Source organism: Lactuca virosa, chromosome 4 (genome assembly GCF_052849685.1).
Source record: "Lactuca virosa cultivar CGN04683 chromosome 4, Lactuca_virosa_CGN04683_v6, whole genome shotgun sequence".
Lineage (NCBI taxonomy): Eukaryota > Viridiplantae > Streptophyta > Magnoliopsida > Asterales > Asteraceae > Lactuca > Lactuca virosa.
Window position 1 is genome coordinate 535,887,743 of NC_136429.1, and position 24,393 is coordinate 535,912,135.

The window sequence follows — 24,393 nt, forward strand, 5'->3', positions numbered from 1 at the left end:
TTTGTTGCTTAGATTTGAAGCCCAAATAGTCCCTTATGATGAGGAGGCTTTGGATCTGGATCCATAGAGGTCCAGAGAGCCTTATTCATTAAGCTTTTTGAATAACAATGGAGGCTATGACCTTGAGTTATGGTATTTGGGGCTAAATCATCATATATGATCAAATAGATGTTGTATGTGCATCAAGATGGAAACTTTACGTGGTTATTGAGTTTTGGAATGATAGATCTATTGGTTAGAGGACTGGATCTGACCTCAGGAAGTTGTTTGAGGATGTGCATGGAATGAACTCGCCGAGTCCATGAACGGACTCGACGAGTAGAGTCGGGTAGCCCCGCGACTCGCAACCTGTGACGACTCGTGGAGCATAGGGTTGACTCAGTGAGTCGGAGGGAATTAGAGGACTGGAGTTCAAGGCGGAACTCGCCGAGTCCATGAACAGACTCGGCGAGTTGAGTCGGGGTGGCCCCGCGATTCATGCCAGGTGTCACCCGTCGAGTAAGGGGAAAGACTCGACGTGTCATGCGAGATCAGAAAGATAGTGGGCACGTGTAGACTCGCCGAGTCGCCCAAGTGCACTCGGCGAGTCGGGTCAAAGTTTGACCGTTGACCTTTATTGACTTTTAGGGTTTGGTCAACTTTAGGGTCTTTGAGCCATGAGAGGGGTAAAATGGTCTTTTACCCTTCTGAGAGTACTAAGAGGAGGAATAGTCTAGCCTTGAGAAATGTATTGATTCAGAGTGTTTATTTCATATGATAAGGCGGAGGCTAGACCCGACTTTACAGAGTTCGAGCTTTACCGAGTTAACCGAGGTGAGTCTTCTCACTATACTTTACCTAGAGTGGTAATTAGAGCTATGAGACAGAGTATTGTGTATGCTTTTGCATGATGTGATTTCTATGTGTTATATGCTATGTATGTTACAGAGTTTTCAGAGTTAGGACCGGAAGGTCCACAGAGTTAGGGTCAGAGGACCCATAGAGTTAGGGCCAGAGGGCCCACAGAGTTATGGGACTGGGGGGTCCCACAGAGACACTTTGACCATAGTGTCAAACAGAGTTATAGCCTCGAGTGGCTAATATGTGTTATGTGTGGTATTTTGGGGAACTCACTAGGCATTTATGCTTACAGTGTTGTGTTATGTGTCTAGGTACCAGCGAGGATCGCGGGAAGGCGCCAGCTTGATCAGTACACACGCGGGGAGATTTTATTATGATCTTGGGAGATGATGTTATGTGATACAATGGTGTTTTTATAACGATTATGAATGAAAACATGTTTTATAAAATGTGAAAAATTGTTTTGAAAATTTGGGTATTACACATAAAATATATACAGTGTCAAAATCCCCTTTACAAGGGATGTTGTAGCTTCCAAGAAGCTATGAATATTGCTCGAGAACATTTTGGGTTAAACAGTTTTTTCATAGAACCTGAACAGGTGAAGACATTTTCAGAAATAGCAAAAACTAGTCCAGAGCAAATGATTAAAGCTCAGGAAGAAATTATTGCTAAGTTACAACAACAACTTATGCAATCTGGAAAAGATACACAGCATATACAAGGCAGATTGAAAATAATATTTTGAAACAAAAAATAAAAATTCTTGAAGCAAAAAATGTACAGCTTATACAAAGGAATGAGAAAAAAGATGAAAAATTAAAAACAACAATATACAGAAACTATGAATGTTTTAAAGCTCGCATTTTAGATCTCCCTTGGAGACAAACGTTGAGGCCAGTACTTGATCATTTTAAAGAATTTGAGCAAATGGTGTCTCAAAAAATTTGTATAGAATTTCCAGCAATTTTATATAAATTACAGCAGAAGATTGTACAAATTGCTTTTCAAGAAATCAATTATAAAAGAGTTACAGTAATCCAAAGATTGAATGACGAAGGAGAAGATATTCTCATACTCCTGTTACAGATAAACCTAAAGACCACAGAAATACCAGAGGAACAGATAATTAATTTTTATCATAATGGAATGATAGATTACTTAGAATTCTGCCTCAATAGCAGCACATAAAGTTTTCTTAATAAATTAGGAAAAAATTTTATTTTAACAGCCGGAAACATAAACATAGCCTAAAAATAAGAAGGGTTTGAATTTGGTGATAAAAGTAAATCAAGAAAAGAATAAAAGAAAACCAATAGAAAAAAGGTTAAGTGGGGGCAACTGCGATTTATGTAAACAACCATCAGTTTCCAGTTTCCACTACGCACCATCCATGGCCATGGCCACCACTCGAAACCTTTCTTCTTACTCCCCTTTCCTTGTATTGCCTACCACCACCACCGCAGCATCTCCTGCTATGTTTCAATCTAATCCTAATACTAGTATTAGTATTAGAGCTTTACTCACCACTCCGCCTGCGTCTATTTCTCATTCACGTCCTCAAATTCTAAACATTCCTGCCAAAACCAATCAATTGCTTTACTTGGAACACTCCAAACATACACAACGGGAACCTCCTCGTTGGTTTTCTCCGTTGGACTCCTTCTCCTCCTCTCGATTGCCCAACTCCCCTCTTCTCCTCTATTTACCAGGTACACATCTTTATATGAATATATGAATGGATCAGCCAAAAGTTTAATCTACTATTTATTTATATTCACAGGTATTGGTGGAAGTGGACTCGGCCTTTCTTCGCATCATCCAAGACTTGGAGAGTAAGTCCTGCTCCTGCGGATTTATCAGATCCAAATGATCGATTATACATCCTCCACACTCACTCCACTTTTGTATTGTTCATCCCATCCCTAACTAATTTGGTATAAAATGCCTCTTCATCTTAATTGTAATGGTCTTCGAAGGCCTAATCATATCAGATTTGGTCTGGTGCTTGATAGTGGAACTGGTTATGGCATCTGTTAACTTATTAGTTATTACGAATTTATCCCTGACCCCGTCCCCTAAATTGAAGGGACTGCTAATGAAATTGAATACCACGAGAGAGAGTATTCATAAATATATTTGAATATGACATGTGTTAAAGGTTCCTTCTTATAAAATATATAAATGGTGGATGCAAAGCAGTGACTAATTTTTGCTTTATTCCTTCCCTGACAAATGTAGGATGTTTGATATATGGTGCCTGCATATACCTGCTACAGATAGAACACCATTCCCAGGTCTTTTTCCATTAATTTACTTAATAACTTTTAGATATAGCAATTAGCAAGCAGTGTACATGAGTTGGATATATAGAATGTGCACTTTCGCCATTCTACAGGGACAGAGGCCTGTTAACACATAATACAAACACTCTTCTAGTACGTACTAACTCCTAACATAGAAAATGCATCATATATAAGCTTGTTAGCCATGACATATATTGTAATCTATCTTGTACTAACTAAAACATGATTTGGTTCAGAACTAGTGAAGCTGGTTGAAAGCACTGTTAAGTCCGAGCATTGCCAATCGCCTGAAAGGCCACTATATCTCGTGGGCCAGTCTTTTGGGGCTTGCCTTGCACTTTCTGTTGCTGCACGCAATCCTGAGATTGATATTCTCTTAGTTTTGGCCAACTCAGGTGTGTGTGTGTGTGTGTGTGTGTGTTTCAACTGATCAAAAATTTCTTTTTTCCACCATTAACATATGCAGTTAACAGTGTCTGTCTCCTTTGTAGCTACATGTTTCAATGGGTCACAGTTTCGTCCATTGATACCCTTGTTAGAAGCCATGCCAAAGGAACTTGGTGCCAGCCTGCATGATATGCTTAATCTGATCACAGGTAATTTCTTGAAAGCTATATATGTTTTTTTTAGGGTCCTAAAAAGATAAAGATTGTGAAAAAAATGAGTTATTTTTCTTTTACCTACAGGCATGGCTACACAACAAAGAGATACAGGGCTCTCTGAGGCTCTTGTAGCAATGTTCTCCGACCTTCCTGTAAGATTTAATAGAATCTGGCCGGTCTTCCTCTTATTATATATATATTGGATATAATTATTAACTTCAAGTGTTAGTTATTTTTAGATAATGATAACAGCTCTTTTTATGCTATATTCATGTGTAATTGTGTTTGTGATGCAAAAAAACAAGAAATTTGAGATGAACAAGAATTGTCTTTACTATGATGAAATACGTACAAGCCAAAATTGGAATGTAAAAACAGTCTGTACATCTATAATAACAAATGGGTCAAAACTCTGTTTTTGGCTTTTGCCTTATTTCCATAACTAGCCTGCCCCTAGATTTAAGCCTTATTTTGAATATTATAAGTGAAGTAAAAAACTCACAAGATTGATGGATTGGTTGATGTTACAGGGCCTAGCTGAAGTATTATCTGTGGAGACGCTTGTATGGAAATTGAAGTTGCTTGATTCAGCTTGTTCATACACCAATTCACGCCTCCATGCTGTCAAAGCTCAGACACTTATTCTCTCCAGGTTCACTCACCATCTTTCATATTTTCAGTTTTTTACACGCTAATGCTTCCTGCTTTCTTTTTTTATTTATTAATTTTCACATCTTTTCAGTGGTAAGGATCAGTTGTTACCAAGTCGACAGGAAGGTCAAAGACTTCATCGTCTACTACCAAAATCTGACATTCGTATATTTGAGGACAGTGGCCACGTGCTCTTTATGGTAGCAAAGCAATCCTCCCTCAACATTTTTTTTTTTTGGATAAATGCTAAATTATATCTAAATTTGACAGGAACAAGATCATGACTTGGTTACTACTCTAAAAGGCACCAGTTTTTATCGCCGTACAAGAAATGTTGATTACGTATTAGATTACTTGCCACCAACCCCTTACGAGTTTCAGAAAGCAAGAGAATCACACAGGTAACCTCAACTCAACTTGACTATAGTCTATATACATGATATTGGCATATTCCCTTAATTATGATATGCATGTAGATTTGTGGAGGCAGCTTTCTCTCCTGTGATGCTGTCGACTTTGGAAAATGGGAAGATAGTTAGAGGGCTCTCAGGGATACCTTCAAAAGATGAGGGTCCGGTTTTATTTGTTGGGTACCACATGATGCTAGGGCTTGAATTGGCTCCCTTAATTGCTCGTATTTTTTCTGAGAGAGGGGTACTTGTGCGGGGGGTAGCTCATCCAATGATTTTTAAGAAACAGAAACAAGGAGGGAGATTGCCTGATATATCACAATATGATACATACAGGCTAATGGGAGCAGTTCCTGTCTCACCAACTAACCTCTTTAAACTCTTCAAAACTAACTCCCATATACTTCTCTATCCAGGTGGCATGCGCGAAGCTCTTCACAGAAAGGTAAGGCTGCGTTTAATTACGGTTTTCAGTTTTCATTGGAAAATTTAGAAAATTAGAAACCAGTGGTGGTAGGGTGGGGGTGGGTGGAGTGGTGGTGGAGGCGGTGGTGGCAGTGGTGGGGGCGGCGGAGGTGGCAGTGGTGGTGTGGATGATGACAATGGTGGTGGTGGTGGCGATGATGGCGACAGTTGTGGTGGTGGTGGGGTGGTAGTGGTTGCGGAGGTGTGACAGTGGTAACCGGGTGGTGGTGGTGATTGTGGCGGCAGTGGTGGTGGTGGATGTGATGGTAGGTTGGAATTTACGGTAGTGGTGGTGTGTGTGTGTGTGTGTTTTTGTGGGGAAAGTGGTGGGGGTGGGGTGTGCGTGTGTTTGTGGGGATGGGAGTGGGTAGGTGTGGGTGGGTTGGGGGTGTTAGGGTGGGGGTATGTAGAGGTGGGCGGGTGTTTATATTTTTAAAATTTTTTGGAATTAGAAAAATATGGAAACCAATGATTATTGGTTTTCCAAAATTTTCTAAGTTCTTTGTAATTTTGGAAAACTGAAAATTTTCATTTTCGGTGAAAAATTTAGAAAAATTGTTGAACTAAACGCGTTTTCAAAATTCTAATTTTTCTTGGAAATTTTTTCTGGAAAACGGCTCATTTTTACGTAACTAAACGCACCCTAATATTCTTTTATTTATTTATTTTTAAGTAATATAAAATCTATGTTTTCTGGTGTTTCTTTTTCAGGGTGAGGAGTATCAATTATTCTGGCCAGACCAGTCTGAGTTTGTGAGGATGGCTGCTATGTTTGGAGCCAAAATCATACCTTTTGGTGTTGTTGGAGAAGATGATATTGGTGAGGTACGTGGACTTTTTTTTTTTCTTTTTTTTTTGTGAATTTGCTCACCTCACATATTCTATTATTTTTAAAACAACTTACGGGAATTTGGTTTGTTCAGTTGATTTTTGACTATGAGGACCAAATGAAGATTCCATATCTCAGACAATTTATACAGGAATTAACTGATGAGGCCGTGCAGCTTAGGTATCCAACTATACATAAATATCTATCATACTTTTTATTTGTTAGTTTCTTGAAATGATTCTATATATTCTTTAATGTGATGACTGATGCCTACTAATACAGGAGTAATGTTGAAGGTGAAGTAGGAAACCAAGATGTACACTTTCCAGTGATGCGTCCCAAACTACCTGGGAGGTTTTATTATCTTTTTGGAAACCCAATTGAAACACAAGGTATGTGATGTGATGTTATGTTATGTTATGTTTATAAGGAAATTATTTACATTTTTTTTCCGAATGGTCGTTGGTTTGCAGGGAGACAGCAGGAGCTAAGGAACAGGGACAAGGCACATGAGTTGTATGTAGAGGTGAAGTCGGAGGTAGAAAGGTGTCTATCGTATCTAAAAGAGAAAAGACGGAATGATCCTTATCGGAGTATATTATCACGTTTGGTTTACCAGCTCACACATGGCCCTGAATCTGAAATCCCAACATTTGAACCCTAAAATTCATTTACTTATCACAATTTATACAAATCATATTCATACGGGACTTGTGCTACGTATGGTTTACAAGCTTACGATTTGAAAGATAAAACTCTAAAATCCTAAAACTTATGCTCATGTTGCACATATCCATTTTGAAAGATAAAACCCAAAAATCGAAGTTGTTTAATAGGAGAATAAGCACCTTACGTCTTACGATCCATAACGCTAAGAGCTAAGGTCGGTGATGTTGTAAAGCAAATGCAAAGCAAATGCTACTGAATCGTCATTGATCGAAAGTGTAATTCGGGATTGCTTCAGTTGTGTTTTTATTTTGAAAGAGATGCAAAAACCCAATCATGCCCTCATCATAATAGTTTAATAAAATTTACAAAAATACCACAATGTTTCAAAAATCAGTTGAACCCGTCTGACGAATGGTTTCGGTAATAAAATCATGAACACAGGAACATACACATACATCAATTATAATGTGAATATAGGAATATAAAAATTATCATGGAACATAGACACATGAACATAAAAATTACAATCCAACAGACACAATAAAATCATGAACATAGGAATATAGACACACACACACACTAGTTTTTCATTTTATTATAAAAAAACATAATCAGATTTTTAGTTATCATCATACAACGAATGACAAGGCAAACGGGCAACAAGTTGCGCCGCTAAACCCTTTTGTATGGTAAAGCCAATTCTTTTGAAGACTACATTCATAGATCTAGGGGATATAACATTGCTATGCATGATCCGTTGTAGTTTACTAAGAAGCTCCACCGCATCCGGGGCAAGGAAACCAAACGTATCAAATGCAAATGGTATGAACGCGTGTTGATTTTCCATGCACGGTTTCTCATGTTTGGTGACCTTGCATGTAGCAGCTTTTAATGCAGTCTGTCCCGCCGTGAAACCCCCGACCCTCAAGCTTACGAGAGGGGATACCCCTGTAAGGTCCACACATGCGTGTTTCCCTCCAACCCATCCAAAAATCAAAACGTCAGCCGGTCTAAAGGTTGACCTTCCTTCTGTCGGGTCAGTCAGGAAATTTACAGGAGCCTCTTTCTTGGTGGAAACCCCGACACGCTTACATATGTCGACCAAAACATCCCTAACCATATCGTGCCTGTATTTGAACCCCGAGAGTTCTTTGCAATGAACTGCATGCTCGCCGAAAGAGTCCAAACATGCCTTGCGGCACACCGGACATATCCCATCGGTTAGGAATATTGGAATCATGAGTCGATATTTGAGGATGGTACGATACTCCACCGGAGACATATGTTGGCCAAACCCATCTATAGGGATAGCTAGAAGAAAATCTTGAGCATGTGGTGCACGTAAACACTGGAAAACTGCTTTCTGCCGAGCCGTCATATTGAAATTCACTTCCATATCTTGGATAATTTTACTAAAAAGGGCGCTCGCCAGTGTATTCTAGGATTTAGGGGGGGGGGGGTGTCCTTAGTAGTAAAACTGCTAAGGTCAATGTCCGAAAGCTTGTTACGAAGAGAATCTAAGGCACAAGCATAATCAGAATCCATACCATAAATGCCGCTATCCCGTAAGATGTGGTCTTGCAATACCCAAGATTGGGCCCTTGAGGCAACAAAAGCATATGAGGTAACCTCTACTGCCGAGTATAAACCCAAACCACCAAACCGAATGGGTAGGGAAGCAAGTCGCTACTGTAAGTCGCCAAAGAAGGGGCCACCACAAACCACAATGTCCTCAATCGCCCCGCGTAATCCATTATCGAATAACAACGCCGCCTCCTCCATGTGAACGGGTTGGCACGTCCTCAGCCCAAAGAAAAGTTTAGCAATACCCATAAAAGACCGAAGTAGAAGGAGCTCACTCTGTGGGTCAGACAATTGTGGAAGAAGGCGCATCAAATTCACAGCGCCTTCAGCTCTCTTTATGGCTAAGTTGCTAATGAAACTAGCATCTCTGCTAACAACTCCCCCGAGAAGTTTCACCCCCAATGGCGGCCTCCCGATGCCAACCGAGAATAGCCCCTCACGCAGCTTCCTTCCATCACACGAGGGCCAAAAGAGCTCGGTTTTATTGATATTCAACTGAAAGCCCAATTTTGGGCCAATAGCCTTAATGATGTCTAAGGCTTTGGCCACCTCCTCAGAATCTCCAATTAGTGTGCCAGCATCCAGGTACCATGCATGGAGAAGAAGCTTGCAATTGTCTCTAATATTATGCAAGAGCGGGTGCAACACAAGGGCAAAGAGAAGTGGTCCCAAGGGGTCTCCTTGTTGAACTCTAGTAGAAGACCAAATATGCGTGTCCCCTAGATATAACCTTGCTGCTTGACCATATAGGAATTCTACCCATAGGGATATAGAAGGGCACCTCAATCTAACCTCATGAAGTAATGTGGATCTGTCAACAAGGTTAAAGGCATTGGAGAAATCCACAGTAAGCATGGAAAGAGACCCGTCATTGTGGCGTTCACTCAACACCCTGTTGGCGCTATGTAATACGGCTTCAGTGCCACCCGACACCCTGACCCCGAACTGAAAATCATTAAGATGTTGGGTCCTCTACGCATCAAATACACTCTAAATCTAGGCAGCGGAAAAATCGAAACAACGATATACCTAAGTGTACATGCATCCTATGGATCTATGGCTTCATGCTAATTACACCAACCCTAGAAAACTAAAACATAAGTAAGAAAACATACCTCTTATGATGCCCTTGATCTCCATGCTTGAGATCTTGAACCTCCATGGAGTTGCTTGGATGAAAGGACCCAAACCAGAATCCCTCTAATGGTATCACACCCAATGATACCAAAGAGTGGAATAAAAATAACTAGGAGAAGGGTCAATTTCACAAACCCAAAGAGGGTTAGAAATCGTCCCTATGGGAGGAGGAAGAAGGGTTGGCGAAAACTTCAAGCCAAGGTGCAAGGAGGAATGAAATCCCTAAGGCCCTATTTATAGCCTTGGATGCCTCCTTAGGTTTAGTACTCCTTCCCATGTGGGATGGAGGTATAACCACGAAATTTCACTCCTTTCCCATGTGGGATGGAGTGAATTTCATCCAACCCTAATTCCATAAGGGTTCTGGAACATTCCTGATTAACCAACTATCGATAAATGAACATTCAACCCTTTAATTAATTAAACTGTAAATTAATTCCCAAAATATATTTCCAATTAGTTTCTAATTAATTATTAACTATAATAATTAATAAACCAATTTCTCCTTTATTTATTCTACTCATTTTGGGTCTTGAGGGCAGCCCAAAAGGACCCTGCTATTATTAGAAATATTACCAATAGTTAATGACCTTGGACACTATTCCAACAGTCTCCCACTTGGACAAGTCATCAACTATATGAGGACCAATATTTCTCCAATAATCAACAGAGAGTTAGCCATCTAATGCAACTACCGAACTCTTGATCTAATCAAGATTCAGCCCTTAGATAACTGATCAGCTATCCCTTCGTTCTATGATATCTGTATGAATTAGAGACATGGATAATGGTCAATCTCAGAATTCAAGATTATGTTTCCCGATATAGATTTGTGACGACTGCATCTGACTACTAAATTGAACACATCAATTCCAATCAGGGCTCGGCCAAGCACTTTAGATGTCAGCACCAAATCATCGAGGGGCCCATAGATATCGCTTCTCCTATTAAGGCAGAAGGAACGAATAAACTTCGACTACATAGTTTTTGTCTATTTCATCATGTCACACATGGACATACCCTTTATAACTACCAGTTACGGTTAGCGTTGGAGTAGACCAATGCATAATAGAATCATAGAGCAAAACCCCACATATATCTAGGTTTGAAGAATAGAAGATATTATCGTCTTAGAATTACTTGTGACTGAATCCATGAAGTAATCTCTAAGCGTGGGTTGGTCCAATACTTAAATCTCTATTAAGCACTCATGAGTGTTAGCGCAATCACTATGCTATGTCTAATCAATATGGACAATCCACCAATACTCATGACAATCTTGAATCACTACTTACTTCCAAGAGTATGACCGACTGTGGACGTTTGAGTAAATTAATACTCGGGAAGTGGGTTCCAAACATGCAAAAGTGAGAACGCAATGATAAGCTAATTGAAATGACCGAACTCCATCATATATTAAGATCACCACTTAATAATCGCCAAATCAAATTAAACTTATACCGCTTAAGGTTTTCGGGTTTTTAAAACAAACCAAACTAAGAGTGTTTAAGCCAATTCATTTACAAATCTAATGCCTCTCGACTTTGTCTGACTGTCAGACATGGTCAATGACATCGACTTATGGAATGGATCGACAAGATTATCTTTCGATATGAATCATTGACTATGATGACTTTACATTTGAATCACTATCAAATGTGTTGGTACTTACTGAGTATGTTTCATGTGAGCTCGTGTGACTTGGGATCCATACTCGAGGTAAGTTCACCCAAAGTCCCAAGAAACTTCATAAGGACCATCAATGATTGAATTTCAACAAAGATGTCACTAATGAATCTCTTTCAGTCACATTGTCCACTTTGAAATTTAACCAACTACAATATACTCTAAGTATGTTAAATCCACTATGGTGTATTACCTGGTACTCTTTCAAGCTAATATATCACCATTCAGTAAAAGCACGAATTCCGACTGCGAACGGAATTGCCTTTATTATTGCGGAACTTAGCATCAATGTAACTCTTACAATGATCTCTTCCATACTATCAAGATCATCTCTTCTGTCCTCCAAGGACACTTAAGAATGTTCTTGATCTTGATTCATTGATTCTTGCCAAATTGATCTAATCAAACTTGTCATGCTCAAGGCATACGAGTCATTAGATCTAGTACATGTCATGGCATTTATGATCGATCCCATAGCAGAAGCATGTGGGACACGACTCATTTGCTTTAGCTCAATAGTAGAACTAGGACATTAGCATTGCTCAATGTCATGCCAGCCTAAAATCCTTTTTGAGTTCTGCATGTCGAGTTTCCTCAACATTCAATGTACTTTGGCTTAATCCAATGAATCACTTTGATCTATCTCCATAGATCCTTATTATGTACGTGTTTTGTATTTCCCATGTATATCATAGCGAAACAATTCTCACACCAAGCCAAGCTTTTACACTTGCTAAGTTAGAATATAGTTTCTTATGAATCGTACATTATCTATGTACAACACAAGGATGACTATAGTGCTCCCACTAGCACTGACATATATATGGCTTATCTATGTTTCTCGAAATTCAAACTCCTTGAACATTCTCATTGAAACAAAGAATCCAATTACTCCCACTAGCTTTGACATATATATATGGCTTATCTTTATTTCTCGAAATTCAAACTCCTTGAACTTTCTCATTGAAATAATGATCCCACTTGCGAGATGCTTATTTCGGTCCATAAATGAACTTATTAAGCTTACACATCCTTCAAAACCTATCTTGGTTTAATTATGTGTTTGTTCCTATCCATGATTGTATCTACTTGAAGATCCACTTGCACCTAAGGGTTAAGGTCAAGCGCTAGATCTACCAAATAACAACATACATGGATTGAATCTCGCTTTCCAATTCCTCCTTCCATGTTGTTGCCTTTAGGGCCTACCATAGCTTCCGATAGCTGGTATAATCTGATTGTAATCTACCAGTGACTCATATACCTTAGTAATATAAACACTTATATAACAAGGTGTATGACGTCCTCTATCAGATCTATAACGAAAAAATGGAAATATGTCAGTTTCCTTAATAGCTCTTTCAATTCCAAATTGAATGCTATCTCTAACTTTAGGCTCTTCGATGGTTGGATCTCGAATCTTATCAAGATCAATGTGGCTCCACTAGCCCTTTTGGAAACCCTCTCTCGGAAGACTGCCCTTCGAGCAACATACACTTTGTTCTCATAAGGATTGTTAAACAATTATCCAAAATGCTTGATTGGTTCACCAACGAGATAACACATCTCTATTCAAAGTCCTAGATTGTCGAGCGCTTCATGACGAGCGTAAGCCTCATAATCGTAGACTTCCATATATGGCAGTGAGGATAGAATCCCACTTCACATATCATAGAGTGTTTCAAGAACCTACTTAGTTGGCACAAGACCAAAGGACTTCTTGTAACACTATTCATGGTACAATCCACAAATTGATAATGTGCATAATGCGACTCATCTAGTACAAAATCAATGAACGATTTGTTTCTCTATCCAACTAACACTTCCTAGTGGCAGTGTTTTGGGTGGAGAGAGATCGTGAAACTCCTTCATAATTCCTTAGATGATGATGCTCACTATGAGTGTCTCATCCTATTGCCCAATTGATTCTTAACTTCGCTATATGAGAGCTCTGAACACGTGAGAGGTTCCAGACTCACATTCATACAAAGTTGGTCTCACCATGTATCGTGGTTAATCTGAACGGTCTATTAGAGTGAACTAATTCCAACAGATACTCACATCACCCAGTGATGTATTCATGATCTATCTGGATAAACAAGATTTTCATTTATCATAAGACTCGAGGCCAAATGATATCCAAAATCCGATCCAACTGGATACTTGGTAATGCATTTCTCATTTATGTATCTAAGATTTTGATTCCACAAATACTCTGCAACCAAACCTTTGGATGTATTTGAATAATTACATATTGTGGTCAATCTGAACGATCCATTAGTTAACTAATTTCAACAGATATTCACAATAATACACCTTATTCAAATATTTGAATCAACTTTGAACTATTGCTACTATACTAGTTTCATAGATTTCATGACTTTCTTTTGACATGTTAGAATGCTCCACACTCAAATAAGTCAGAACTATCTCATGAATCATAGTATAAACAATTTCAATTATAATACCATAGACTAAACATTTGAAGAGAATTGTCCTTTGATCCCATGAATGTAGCAAGGGATTGGCATTCATGATCAAATTATCTTCTCCATGTTTCAGTCTTCTTACTTCCTTTTAGGCACTGCACATTCTTGCAAATTTCAGTACTTAATCCTTAGCAAAACACTCAAGGTTTAGAAGTAATGTTCTGATGGCATTATAAATCCATATATTTGATTGAACACCAAACATGGGAGAACTAGTTACCTTTTGATCCTATGGAAAAAGTAGCACGGGCTCGTGATCCACGATCAAATTTAACTTCTTCATGTTCCAGTTCTTTCACCTCAAATATAGATTTGGGCAAGATTGCTTTCTTAGTTCTTTTCTTGTTATGGAAACGAATTGCTATCAGAACATGTCTCAAAATAAGCCTTCCTTTGTCCTAGGTATTTGGACCTAGATTAGGTACACCAAAACTAATCGCCTTTTAACCCATGGACAATTGACTTTCTTTCTCTTGACACTTCTATTCATGATAGTAAAATATGGGAATGTTTTGAAGTATGGGTTTCTATGATTGGCCATGTTAGTTCCAAAAGGAAACCTCAACATGCTACACAACTCCTTAATGGACATTCCAAGTTGTTCATATCAAAATCAGAATGAACTGATCATATGTACATGTTAGCTAGTCGACTAACCATAGTCAACTCCTAACTCAAGAAAATTCCATTTTACTTCAATATGTCAATTTACAACGTACATTTGATAATTGCTCTTTCTAACAATTTAGAATGCAATGTTTGAAGTAACCTAGGAAGAGCTTTAACAATGGCATGGTCTTTCCTTTCGTTTATGAGAACTACTCCCAAACTACGAATTTGTCAAGATTGATCATCCTCATAGCTAATCCTTTCAAAGATTTTATAGCAGTAGATTTTAGTGAATAAGGTTATAGACATCATTCAATGACAAATTCCATTATAGTTTGTTTTACTTATCCTTAGAAAATAATCACCCTTAAATTATTTTAGAAGGCTAGGATCCATATTTGGCTCCATGATGTGTAAAGGGATGCCGTAAACACACCATAAAGTTATTTAGGTAGGCAAAACCCTTTGCCAATTTCGATCACCACGAAATTCCTAGATCTTTGAGATTCATTGACTATCAATGGCATGTTAATCTCGGATTATGTTCATCTCAAATTCAATGACGGGGTCGCTGCGGATCACTGAACAGATGGTGAATCGACCATACAAAATCGCATGGTCCCCGGCTCAAGTTACGCTTGAGATTCGCGAGTTCCACATCATTCTCTACCTATACTCTCAAATTGACGTGCCGATTAACCACACGAGCTCCATCAACAAGTTATAAAGAGAATGTGCAACTTTTATGGATAACATAAGATTCACATTAAATAGATTGAGAATTAACCTTGCAAAATCGCATGGTCCCCGACTCAAGTTACGCTTGAGATTCGCGAGTTCCATATCATTCTCGACTATATTCTAGATTGATGTGCCGATTAACCACACGAGCTCCACCAACAGAATATAAAGAGAATGTGAAATTTTCATGGATAATATAAACTCACATTCTATTAATAAAATGGGATTTTGTTTTATACTTGTATTTAGAATACTTTTAGATTGACCATTATCACTATCAAACCCTTTCGGTAACTCCATTCTCAAAATGAAATAGGGCGGTGAGGGGGGTAAGCACGAAGCATATTAAAAACCGACCCTAGAAAACTAAAACATAAGTAAGAAAACATACCTCTTATGATGCCCTTGATCTCCATGCTTGAGATCTTGAACCTCCATGAAGTTGCTTGGATGAAAGGACCCAAACCAGAATCCCTCTAATGGTATCACACCCAATGACACCAAAGAGTGGAATAAAAATAACTAGGAGAAGGGTTAATTTCACAAACCCAAAGAGGGTTAGAAATCATCCCTATGGGACGAGGAAGAAGGGTTGGCGAAAACTTCAAGCCAAGGTGCAAGGAGGAATGAAATCCCTAAGGCCCTATTTATAGCCTTGGATGCCTCCTTAGGTTTAGTACTCCTTCCCATGTGGGATGGAGGCATAACCACGAAATTTCACTCCTTTCCCATGTGGGATGGAGTGAATTTCATCCAACCCTAATTCCATAAGGATTCTGGAACATTCCTGATTAACCAACTATCGATTAATGAACATTCAAACCTTTAATTAATTAAACTGTTAATTAATTCCCAAAATATATTTCCAAAATATATTTCCAATTAGTTTCTAATTAATTATTAACTATAATAATTAATAAACCAATTTCTCCTTTATTTATTCTACTCATTTTGGGTCTTGAGGGCAACCCAAAAGGACCCTGCTATTATTAGAAATATTACCAATAGTTAATGACCTTAAACACTATTCCAACATGAGATACTTGGCCATTTCTTTACCAACACCTTTCATAGTCATCTTGGAAACCAAACGTCTCCATATAGTTCCTAATGCAATAGGTCGTATTCCCTTGTCAGGTTTTAGAAGCGGTGTAAGAGGAGCAGAGGCAACAAATTCCGCCAAACTCGAAGGGCATCTCCCTAGCCATAAATTAATCACACATGTGATAGAACATAGGAGGTCTTTGGCAATTGTTGAACCTTCTCCACAAAGAGCATCTAAAATGTGTTGAGCTCTCAACCCATCTCTCCCACACGAGGTTCCTTTAGGGAATGATTTAATGCCCCCTAGGACATTGTCAATATTAACCACAAGGGGAGGTACTGAACATATGGTACTCGACATGGATGGTGGTGGCTTGTGTGGGTGCTTATCCTTCAATGCCTTCGTAGTAGCATCCCCGTATGGAGCAACCCCCGAGGAACATAATACTTTCACTGTTGCTGTGAAATGCCCATCAACAACCTTACGAAGACAATGTCTGACGTTAGCGTCACCCCATGTTCTATCCTCCTGAAAGTACTCTTCTTTTTTTCCTTGTTGCTCCATCGTTGCATTGTCAACCAAGTTTTTAACAAGCTTGGCTATACCATCTTCTGTACCCCAAGTAGCTAACGCGCTTAAGATGTTACGATGTTGCAAGGACTTCCTGTTCCCAGACCTACTTTCTTGTCTATTCTTGGGCCTGAACGCCTGAAGAGTACACCTAGGAAGAATTAACAATGTAACCCATGCTTCAATGGACCCGGGATGAGCAACAACCTTGGAAAGGGATGCTTTCAAAGCCTGAGAGAAAGCCATACGACAGTTATGAAGGATGCTTTTGACTGTGGTGATAGGTAGCTTAAACACAAGATTAAGGAGCTGAGCATCCAACACCAACCCCTCATTGAGGTTGGCATATGGTTCATTGGGTGGAGGCTTTTGAATTCCAACAATATGTCCACTCATGTCATTAACATCACCGTTAAATTTAACAAGATCACCTGAGTGTCGACACGAACGGCTTAGGGCATGGAGACTCATACATTCTCCACATATCCATTGACCAAACTCATTCAATGTTGCTACCACTAACATAAACAGTCCAATGTCTAAAGAAATAGCATCTCGCAACACAGCTCTACGCTCATCCGTAGAGAGGTGCAAACTTTTGATATGAGAAATCATACGAGATATCCCCTTACCATCCACTTCACCGTTCGGGCAACAATGAAACCCCCGAAAAGGACACGGCCAAGTTCCGCTTGCATATGTATGAGAAGACGCATAAACATATAAAAAAATCTTATTAAAGCCTCAAGGGAAGGCTCGGAATGAGAAGCAAAAATCCAAAGTAAAGTGTGACACTCCAATAATGTAACACCCCGTATATTAAATAAATAAATAGATAAAGTGGATGAATGGATAGTATCCCTAACATCAATAATTATATAATAAGAGTTGGTCTTGAGGAGTTAACTGTTACATAATTAGAAGTTGGGGGCTAAACATGTAAGTTTTGGATTGGTTCTGCAAATAATTATGAGGGGAGGGACTACTTGGTAATCTATTGGGACTTAATTTGAAGAGATTTTGGAGGCTTAGGGACTAAATGGTAACATATATAGCTGAATTGTAAAGATTTTAGATGGCAGGGGTTAAAATGGTAAAATATGGATCTATTTCGAATTAAATTGGAGCTGGAGGGACCATTTTGGTCATTATGGTAAACTTTTATAATGGAGTCGGGTATATAAGGTTCCGTAACCCTAAACCTAGCAAAACCCTTCTAGCCGTCATCTCCTTATGCCTCCCTCACCGGCCGCTCTCACCCCTTCAATCTCCGGCGCCGCACCACCACCTCCGCTGAGGTCGCCAACCGTCGGATGCCGCCACAGCGCTCTTGTCGGAAGTATTGAGCCGCCGATATCGAACCTCCAAACTGTGATCGGAGTCCGCTGCCACTGCTCCTCCGTCTCGCCATCGTCGGTGTCGAGTCTGACCGCTACTTCCGCTTCTACGATCTCCAACGCCACCATCGTTGACGAGGATGCAAGTCGATCACCGCGACCATTCTACCTATCGGCGAAGACGTTCTTCGCCAATGACTCATTGCCACCAAACCGCCATTGCCATTTCCGTGAAAGACACGGTCGGCGTCGTTTCTGTTGTGATTAAGGGAGAAGACTGTCGGTGGGGCGTTGGGAGTGGAGTGGGGCAAACCACTGCTGCCGTTAGCCGCTTCTGTGATGCCTTCGAGCTCCATCCGCCGCTGTCACCGATGATTCAAGGTGATGCTGTCGCTGCCGGCCCGCCATACGCCACTAAGAGTGTTAGAATGCTCATAACCCAACACCTACTCCATCAGAACCTGGTGTACACCGCCTTAGTAAGGAACCCAGACCCTCCGATGCAGGGTCAACAACCCATGTATGTCATAATCGAATGAAGACACCTGGCCTATGATCCGCTCACACTTCCGACGCTCTTCCTTCATACCCTCAATCTGAGCCTCCCGAATCCGTTCCAACAACGGAGCAATCACTATCATCCTCAGTCATATATCCCGAATCGGAGCCGCGACCGCCTTGCGACTGAGAGCATCGGCCACCATATTGGCCTTCCCCGGGTGATAAAGGATCTCCCAGTCATAATCCTTCACCACATCCAACCAACGACGTTGCCTCATGTTCAGATTCGGCTGATCCATCAGGTACCGCAAGCTCTTGTGGTCCCCGTAAATGGTATAACGAACCCCATAGAGGGAGTGTCGCCAAATCTTGAGGGTGAAAACCACAGCCCCCAGCTCCAGATCATCCGTCAGATAGTTCGTTTCATGAGGCTTCAACTGCCTCGACGCGTACGCAATCACGTGACCCCGCTGTGTCAACATTGCACCTATACCCGTGATCGAAGCGTCACAGTAAACCACGAAATCGTCGACGCCCTCCGACAAGGTCAGAATCAGTGCCTCGCATAACCGCTGTCTCAGAGTCTCGAAAACTGCCTGCTGCTTAGGCCCCCAGCGGAATGTCACCGACTTCTTGGTCAGTCGGTTCAATGGAACAACAATCTTGGAGAAATCCTAGATGAATCTCCGATAGTAACTCGCCAGACCAAGAAAACTCCGAATCTCGGATGGAGACCTCAGAACCTCCCACTGCATCACAACCTCTACCTTGGCCGGGTCGACCAAAATACGGTTCTGGTTGACAAGGTGCCCCACAAATTGCACCTCGCGCAACCAGAACTCGCACTTGGAGAACTTTGCGAAAAGTCTCTCCCTCCTCAGTGTCTCCAGCACCTCCCTCAGGTGCTCCTCGTGCTGCTCCCGAGTCTTGTTGTAAACCAAGATATCATCGATGGAAACTATCACAGACCGGTCTAGCATTGGTCTGCACACGCGGTTCATGAGATCCATGAACGTGGCAGGAGCATTGGTGAGCCCAAACGACATCACCACGAACTCGTAATGACTATAGTGAGTCCGAAAGGCTGTCTTCTGCACATCGTCGTCCCTTAATCGCATCTGATGATAACCCGATCGCAAATCGATCTTGGAGAACCATGATAAACCCTAAAGCTGATCAAATAAATCGTCAATCATCGGGCGGGGATAACGGTTCATCACTGTTACCTTATTCAATTCCCGGTAATCTATACACATTCGATGTGACCCGTCCTTCTTCTTCACAAATAGGATAAAGGCTCCCCATGGCGAACTGCTCGGCCTGATAAGGCCCTTGTCTAACATCTCCTGCAACTATGTAGATAACTCTTGCAGCTCGGGATGAGCCAAACGATATGGTGCCTTGGCTATCGGAACCGCACCAGGAACTCGGTCAATCCTGAACTCTACTTGCCTCTCCGGAGGTACCCCAGGAAAATCCTCCGGGAACACGTCCGGGTACTCCCGTACAATCGGTACATCATCCACGGTCGCCTTACCCTTATCCCGGGTATCCATAACATAGGCGACATAACCTACGCAACCCTACTGAAGGTAGCGCCTAGCTCTCGCTGCTGAACACAAAGTCAGCCCATGTTGCGGCCTCTCTCCCTGACTCACCAAACCTCCCCCACTTGGGGTCTGAACTCGCACTAGCTGCTGCTCGTAATAAATCACTTCCTCGTTGGGGCTCAACCAATCTATACCCACGATAACCTTATTCCCTCTTAGGGGAATAAGGACTAAATCCACAACAAACTACTCATCAAACAATTGTAGTGTACATCCCCGATGAACCCTCGCAACCCGAATGGTCATATCATTCGCTATCTCTACATCAAGTGGACAGTCGAGCTCTCCTAAAGCTCCCACAAATCACTTGCTGAGCGCGAGCGATACAAAAGATCGGGTAGCCCCCGAATTGAATAATACCAGAGCAGATATACCGTTCACAAGGAACGATCCTATAATGAAACACATAAACATAAGCAATAAATCAATATAAATAAAGAGATAAGGAGAAGAATAATACCCGTCATAACATTGGGAGCTGCACGTGCCTCCTCTGTTGTCAGCTGGAAGGCCCTGCCCTTCACCACAGGCGCCTCCATCCGGCTCTAACGATCATCGGTAATCCTCAATGTAGCAGGAGCTGGTGCCACCACCTGTCCTGCTGCTGCTAAACTCGGACACTGGCACCTCTTGTGGCCCCTCTGATTGCACTGAAAGCAAATCAGATCAGATACTGTCGTGGTGGTGGTGGTAGCAGTACAGTCCCTGCTGACATGACCAGTTCGGCCGCACTTAAAGCAGCCTGAACTACCCACCCTGCACGCCCCCTTGTGCATCTTTCCTCACTTGCCACAACGGCTGCGGCCCTGCTGGCTCCTCGATCTGTGATCTGATACCTTGGGCTTTTTTCCCGAACTCCCTGTATGAACCCCCTCTGGTTTCCTCTTCCTCTCCATCTCTAAATCCAGCCCCCTCTCTCGATCCCTCGCAATCATATCTTCCAGCGTCTTGCAGCTGGATCGGCTCACAAACTGGCGGATATCACTCTGTAGCATCTCATGGTACCGGGCCTTCTTCATCTCCTCGTCCGCCACATATTGCGGAACAAGAAGGGCCCTCTCCCTAAACATGGCGGTGATCTCAGTCACCGTCTCAATAGTCTGCTGGAGATCCTGGAACTCCCTCGCAAGCTGTTGCACCTCGATCATAGGTGCAAACTCGACCCTGAACCTGACCGAGAAATCACTCCAGTTCATCGCATCAAGAGTGGCATCATCTCCAATATCATGTCCAACCTCTTCCTACCAGTCACATGCTCTGTCCTTCAGGAGACAGGAAGCAAGTCGGAGCTTGTCCCTCTCGGGACATCGGCTAGTACGGAAGGCGTTGGCGACGTCAGCCAACCACCTGCTGCTAGCAATGGGGTCCCTGTTGGGTTTTGAGCATTCTAACACTCCTAAGTGTACATGCAACCCTATATACCTTGGATCTATGTTTTCTCTATTATACATGCAAATATGAATATTCCAAGGTATTACCCTAACTAGCATACAATATTTGATACTTGGGTAATAAAATAGATAAAATACATACCTTGTTGATGTAGCTTGACTCCATGAAGCTCGAGAGCCTAGTTCCCCAAGTGTGACACCTCAAATGGTTCACACAACATCATCAACACTTGGAATAACCATGAGAAGAAGACACTCATGCTCAAATCGGCTAGCCCTCATATGTATGTCACTAGTACAATTTCTTGAGCTAAAGGGGTCCTTATATAATGTGCACATTAGGGTTACACCATGTAACCCATGAGTTTACCCATTCCATATGCTCCATGGGTTTTAACCTCCATGGAGTATCCATGGGTCACCACATGGGTTAAACCCAACATAAGGAATCATGGATCATAAGCCCACATATATAAGAATGAATTATTTACACAACCAATCCCCATATATTTAATTAGTCTCTTTTGATCACTAAATTAAGTCCAAATTAATTCTTGATCAATACTAATTAAATAACATGATTTCATATTAATATATTAGAACTTATAATATATTAATATGTCACAAATGTCCTCTTCTCATAAAACGGTCTATCCAAATGTTCCGATGCCATGCAACCCAAATGGACCATCTCGGGTCGGGTCAAGTCTTACCAATTATAGTTATGGACTTAGACATTAATCCAACAATCTCCCACTTGGATAAGTCTAAAACTATTATTGCAAGTATGACTTCATAACCCGACTAGCAATTGTAGCTCTCAAAAGCCGCTATCGAACTCCGACCTTGTCGATGAACTCTGACCTTTGTCAATGACTTGTCCATTAGATAAGTGATCATATCTTCCTCCATTCTAGATATCATATGAACTGAGACATGGATTATCAATCATTCTCTCAGTCCATTTGTTGTTTCCCGATTTTCGATTCATGATAACTGACTGATTGAACATATCAAATTAGTCCTGGCTTGGCCAAGCACTCACATGTGTCATCATTAAATCATCGAGGGGCCCATAGATATCGCTTTTATCCCGAAGGTAAAAGGAATGGATAACTTCGACTCTTATGGCTTGTTCAACTACTTGTTGAATCATACACAAAGGCACGTTTTATAACATCGAGTTACCAATGTGTTTTCGCGCAATCAATGTACAACCAACTCATAGTAACAACTCATATCTCTAGGTTTGAAGAATATTAGATATTATCGTCTCATGATCACTCGTGATAAAATCCATGAAGTGATTCAAATGAGCGCGGGTTGAATCCAATACTCAGAACTTATGAGTACTCATGAGTGTTGTAGAAATACTTTGCTATGTCCAACATCTTAGACATCTACAATCCAACTCATGACAGTCTTGATTCATATCTACTTCCAACATATGACCGACTGTGGATGGTTTGAATAACTTAGTCATTCGGGAAGAATGACCTAGTTTATTCTGGAAGTCAAAACATGCAAAATGAAACAAAAAAATAATTGAATCCAATATGGCATCAAAACCTATGAATATAAATAGAACACTTTTTATTTATCACCATACTGATTACTCATTATTCATTGTTTCAGTTTTATCAACTTTATACTTGAATTAAAAACACTAGTTGCCCCATGCTCCAAGCATGTACACTATGTTTTTCTAAAAAAAGCTTTGCCATACACCAAGTAAGCACTCTATGTTTGTCTATGATCTTTACTTTGTGAACTAGACCGATTGAACATAATTTCAATGATTCTCTTTTCACACTCCCAAATCCTTATCGAAAAAGTAAGAATTCCAAATTCCTATCATTTATCGAAATCTGTTAGATTTTAAACTTATATGCACAGACCCTCTTGTAATGACTATGTACAAAGTCACAAAGACTTATCAACAGACATTACAGAGTATTCCAATGGAGATCAGTTCCACGGAAATAAAGTCTCATATTCAAAGTACACTGCTTTGAATATCTTCCTTGCATTAAGTTTTCTCTAATCTTACACAGATTGCTTCCACCTATGGAGACAACTCCATATTCCCATGTTGACTATCATTTCTGAACAAGAGTTGCCTCTTTTCAGAACATGTCAATATGGTCCTTCCAGAATTAACATTATACTTCCAACTGTCCCTGAGCAACCAATGTTTGGTAAACCTTAGATTGTCCTCGACAATTGCTTAATCATTTTAGTCGTATCCAATTCTAGACCTTTTCCCCTTATTAATGCCTCAGGCATTTGGAAAATTTAGAAAGGATAAATATTATAGCACATGCAATCGATCCTGTACCCAAAGCAAATGGGACACGATTCATGATGTCTCACATAAAGACATGATTCTAGACCAGTCTTTTGCTACAATATTTTTTATTTGCCATGTTCTCAAAATTTGACTATGAAGAGGGATGCCGTAGTCATAATCGAATTTTGAGAATGCAATATATAGAATTTTCTTAAGTTGAACCAAACCAACAACATAAAATTCATATATATATTCTTAACTAAAGATGATTAAAATCTCAATCTAAGCCTTATAGAATTGAAATGAGGTATAATTTCCTCTCACTTAATTATAGCAAAACAACTTTTCAACCCCTGCAACTTCACGAATTGAAACTTTTGTTTTTCTATAATTAACATTTCTATCTTGCAATACTAATCATAATTATCATGCTCCCACTAACGTGATGATTATTAGCATAACACTTATGCTCCCACTAGCTTTGACATGTACTCAGAAATCAGCTGGACTTCTAGAAATCAATACTTTATTGACTTTCTTGCCAAAGTTCAGACTTCCGATACGAGATGCTTTGATAAAACTTTATCAAAATCATACACCTTTCCTTAGATAGCACACATATGTGTCTAAA

At 40.5% G+C, this 24,393-nt stretch overlaps 2 protein-coding genes across 4 annotated transcripts; one reads left to right on the forward strand and one right to left on the reverse strand.

Annotated features, from left to right (window-relative positions):
• Positions 1-2,159: 2,159 nt before the first annotated feature.
• LOC145109596 (phytyl ester synthase 2, chloroplastic-like) lies at positions 2,160-6,822 on the forward strand. 3 transcript variants are annotated; one of them, XM_079046791.1, is made up of 14 exons: positions 2,164-2,552; positions 2,624-2,675; positions 3,082-3,137; positions 3,383-3,541; positions 3,620-3,742; positions 3,833-3,900; positions 4,279-4,400; positions 4,491-4,599; positions 4,670-4,800; positions 4,876-5,254; positions 5,986-6,099; positions 6,198-6,283; positions 6,386-6,495; positions 6,577-6,822. In XM_079046791.1, exons 1-14 carry the CDS (start codon positions 2,234-2,236, stop codon positions 6,765-6,767), a joined length of 2,019 nt encoding a protein of 672 aa, XP_078902917.1. In that variant the 5' UTR covers positions 2,164-2,233; the 3' UTR covers positions 6,768-6,822. The 3 variants fall into 3 exon arrangements, 2 of the variants coding, with proteins under 2 accessions (XP_078902917.1, XP_078902918.1); XM_079046792.1 differs by having other exon boundaries at positions 3,638-3,742; XR_013709093.1 differs by lacking the exon at positions 6,577-6,822 and having other exon boundaries at positions 2,160-2,552; positions 5,986-6,094; positions 6,386-6,443.
• Positions 6,823-8,458: 1,636 nt separating this feature from the next.
• LOC145107216 (uncharacterized) lies at positions 8,459-9,211 on the reverse strand. The gene has a single exon (XM_079044054.1). It carries the CDS (start codon positions 9,209-9,211, stop codon positions 8,459-8,461), a length of 753 nt encoding a protein of 250 aa, XP_078900180.1.
• Between the last annotated feature and the right edge of the window lie 15,182 nt (positions 9,212-24,393).

Coding starts and splice junctions, on each gene's coding strand:
- LOC145107216 (XM_079044054.1), bottom strand. CDS start 9,211: ATGCTTACTGTGGATTTCTCCAATGCCTTTAACCTTGTTGACAGATCC.
- LOC145109596 (XM_079046791.1), top strand. CDS start 2,234: ATGGCCATGGCCACCACTCGAAACCTTTCTTCTTACTCCCCTTTCCTT. Junction 3,138..3,382: donor AGATAGAACACCATTCCCAG/GTCTTTTTCCAT, acceptor GATTTGGTTCAG/AACTAGTGAAGCTGGTTGAA. Junction 5,255..5,985: donor GCGAAGCTCTTCACAGAAAG/GTAAGGCTGCGT, acceptor TTTCTTTTTCAG/GGTGAGGAGTATCAATTATT.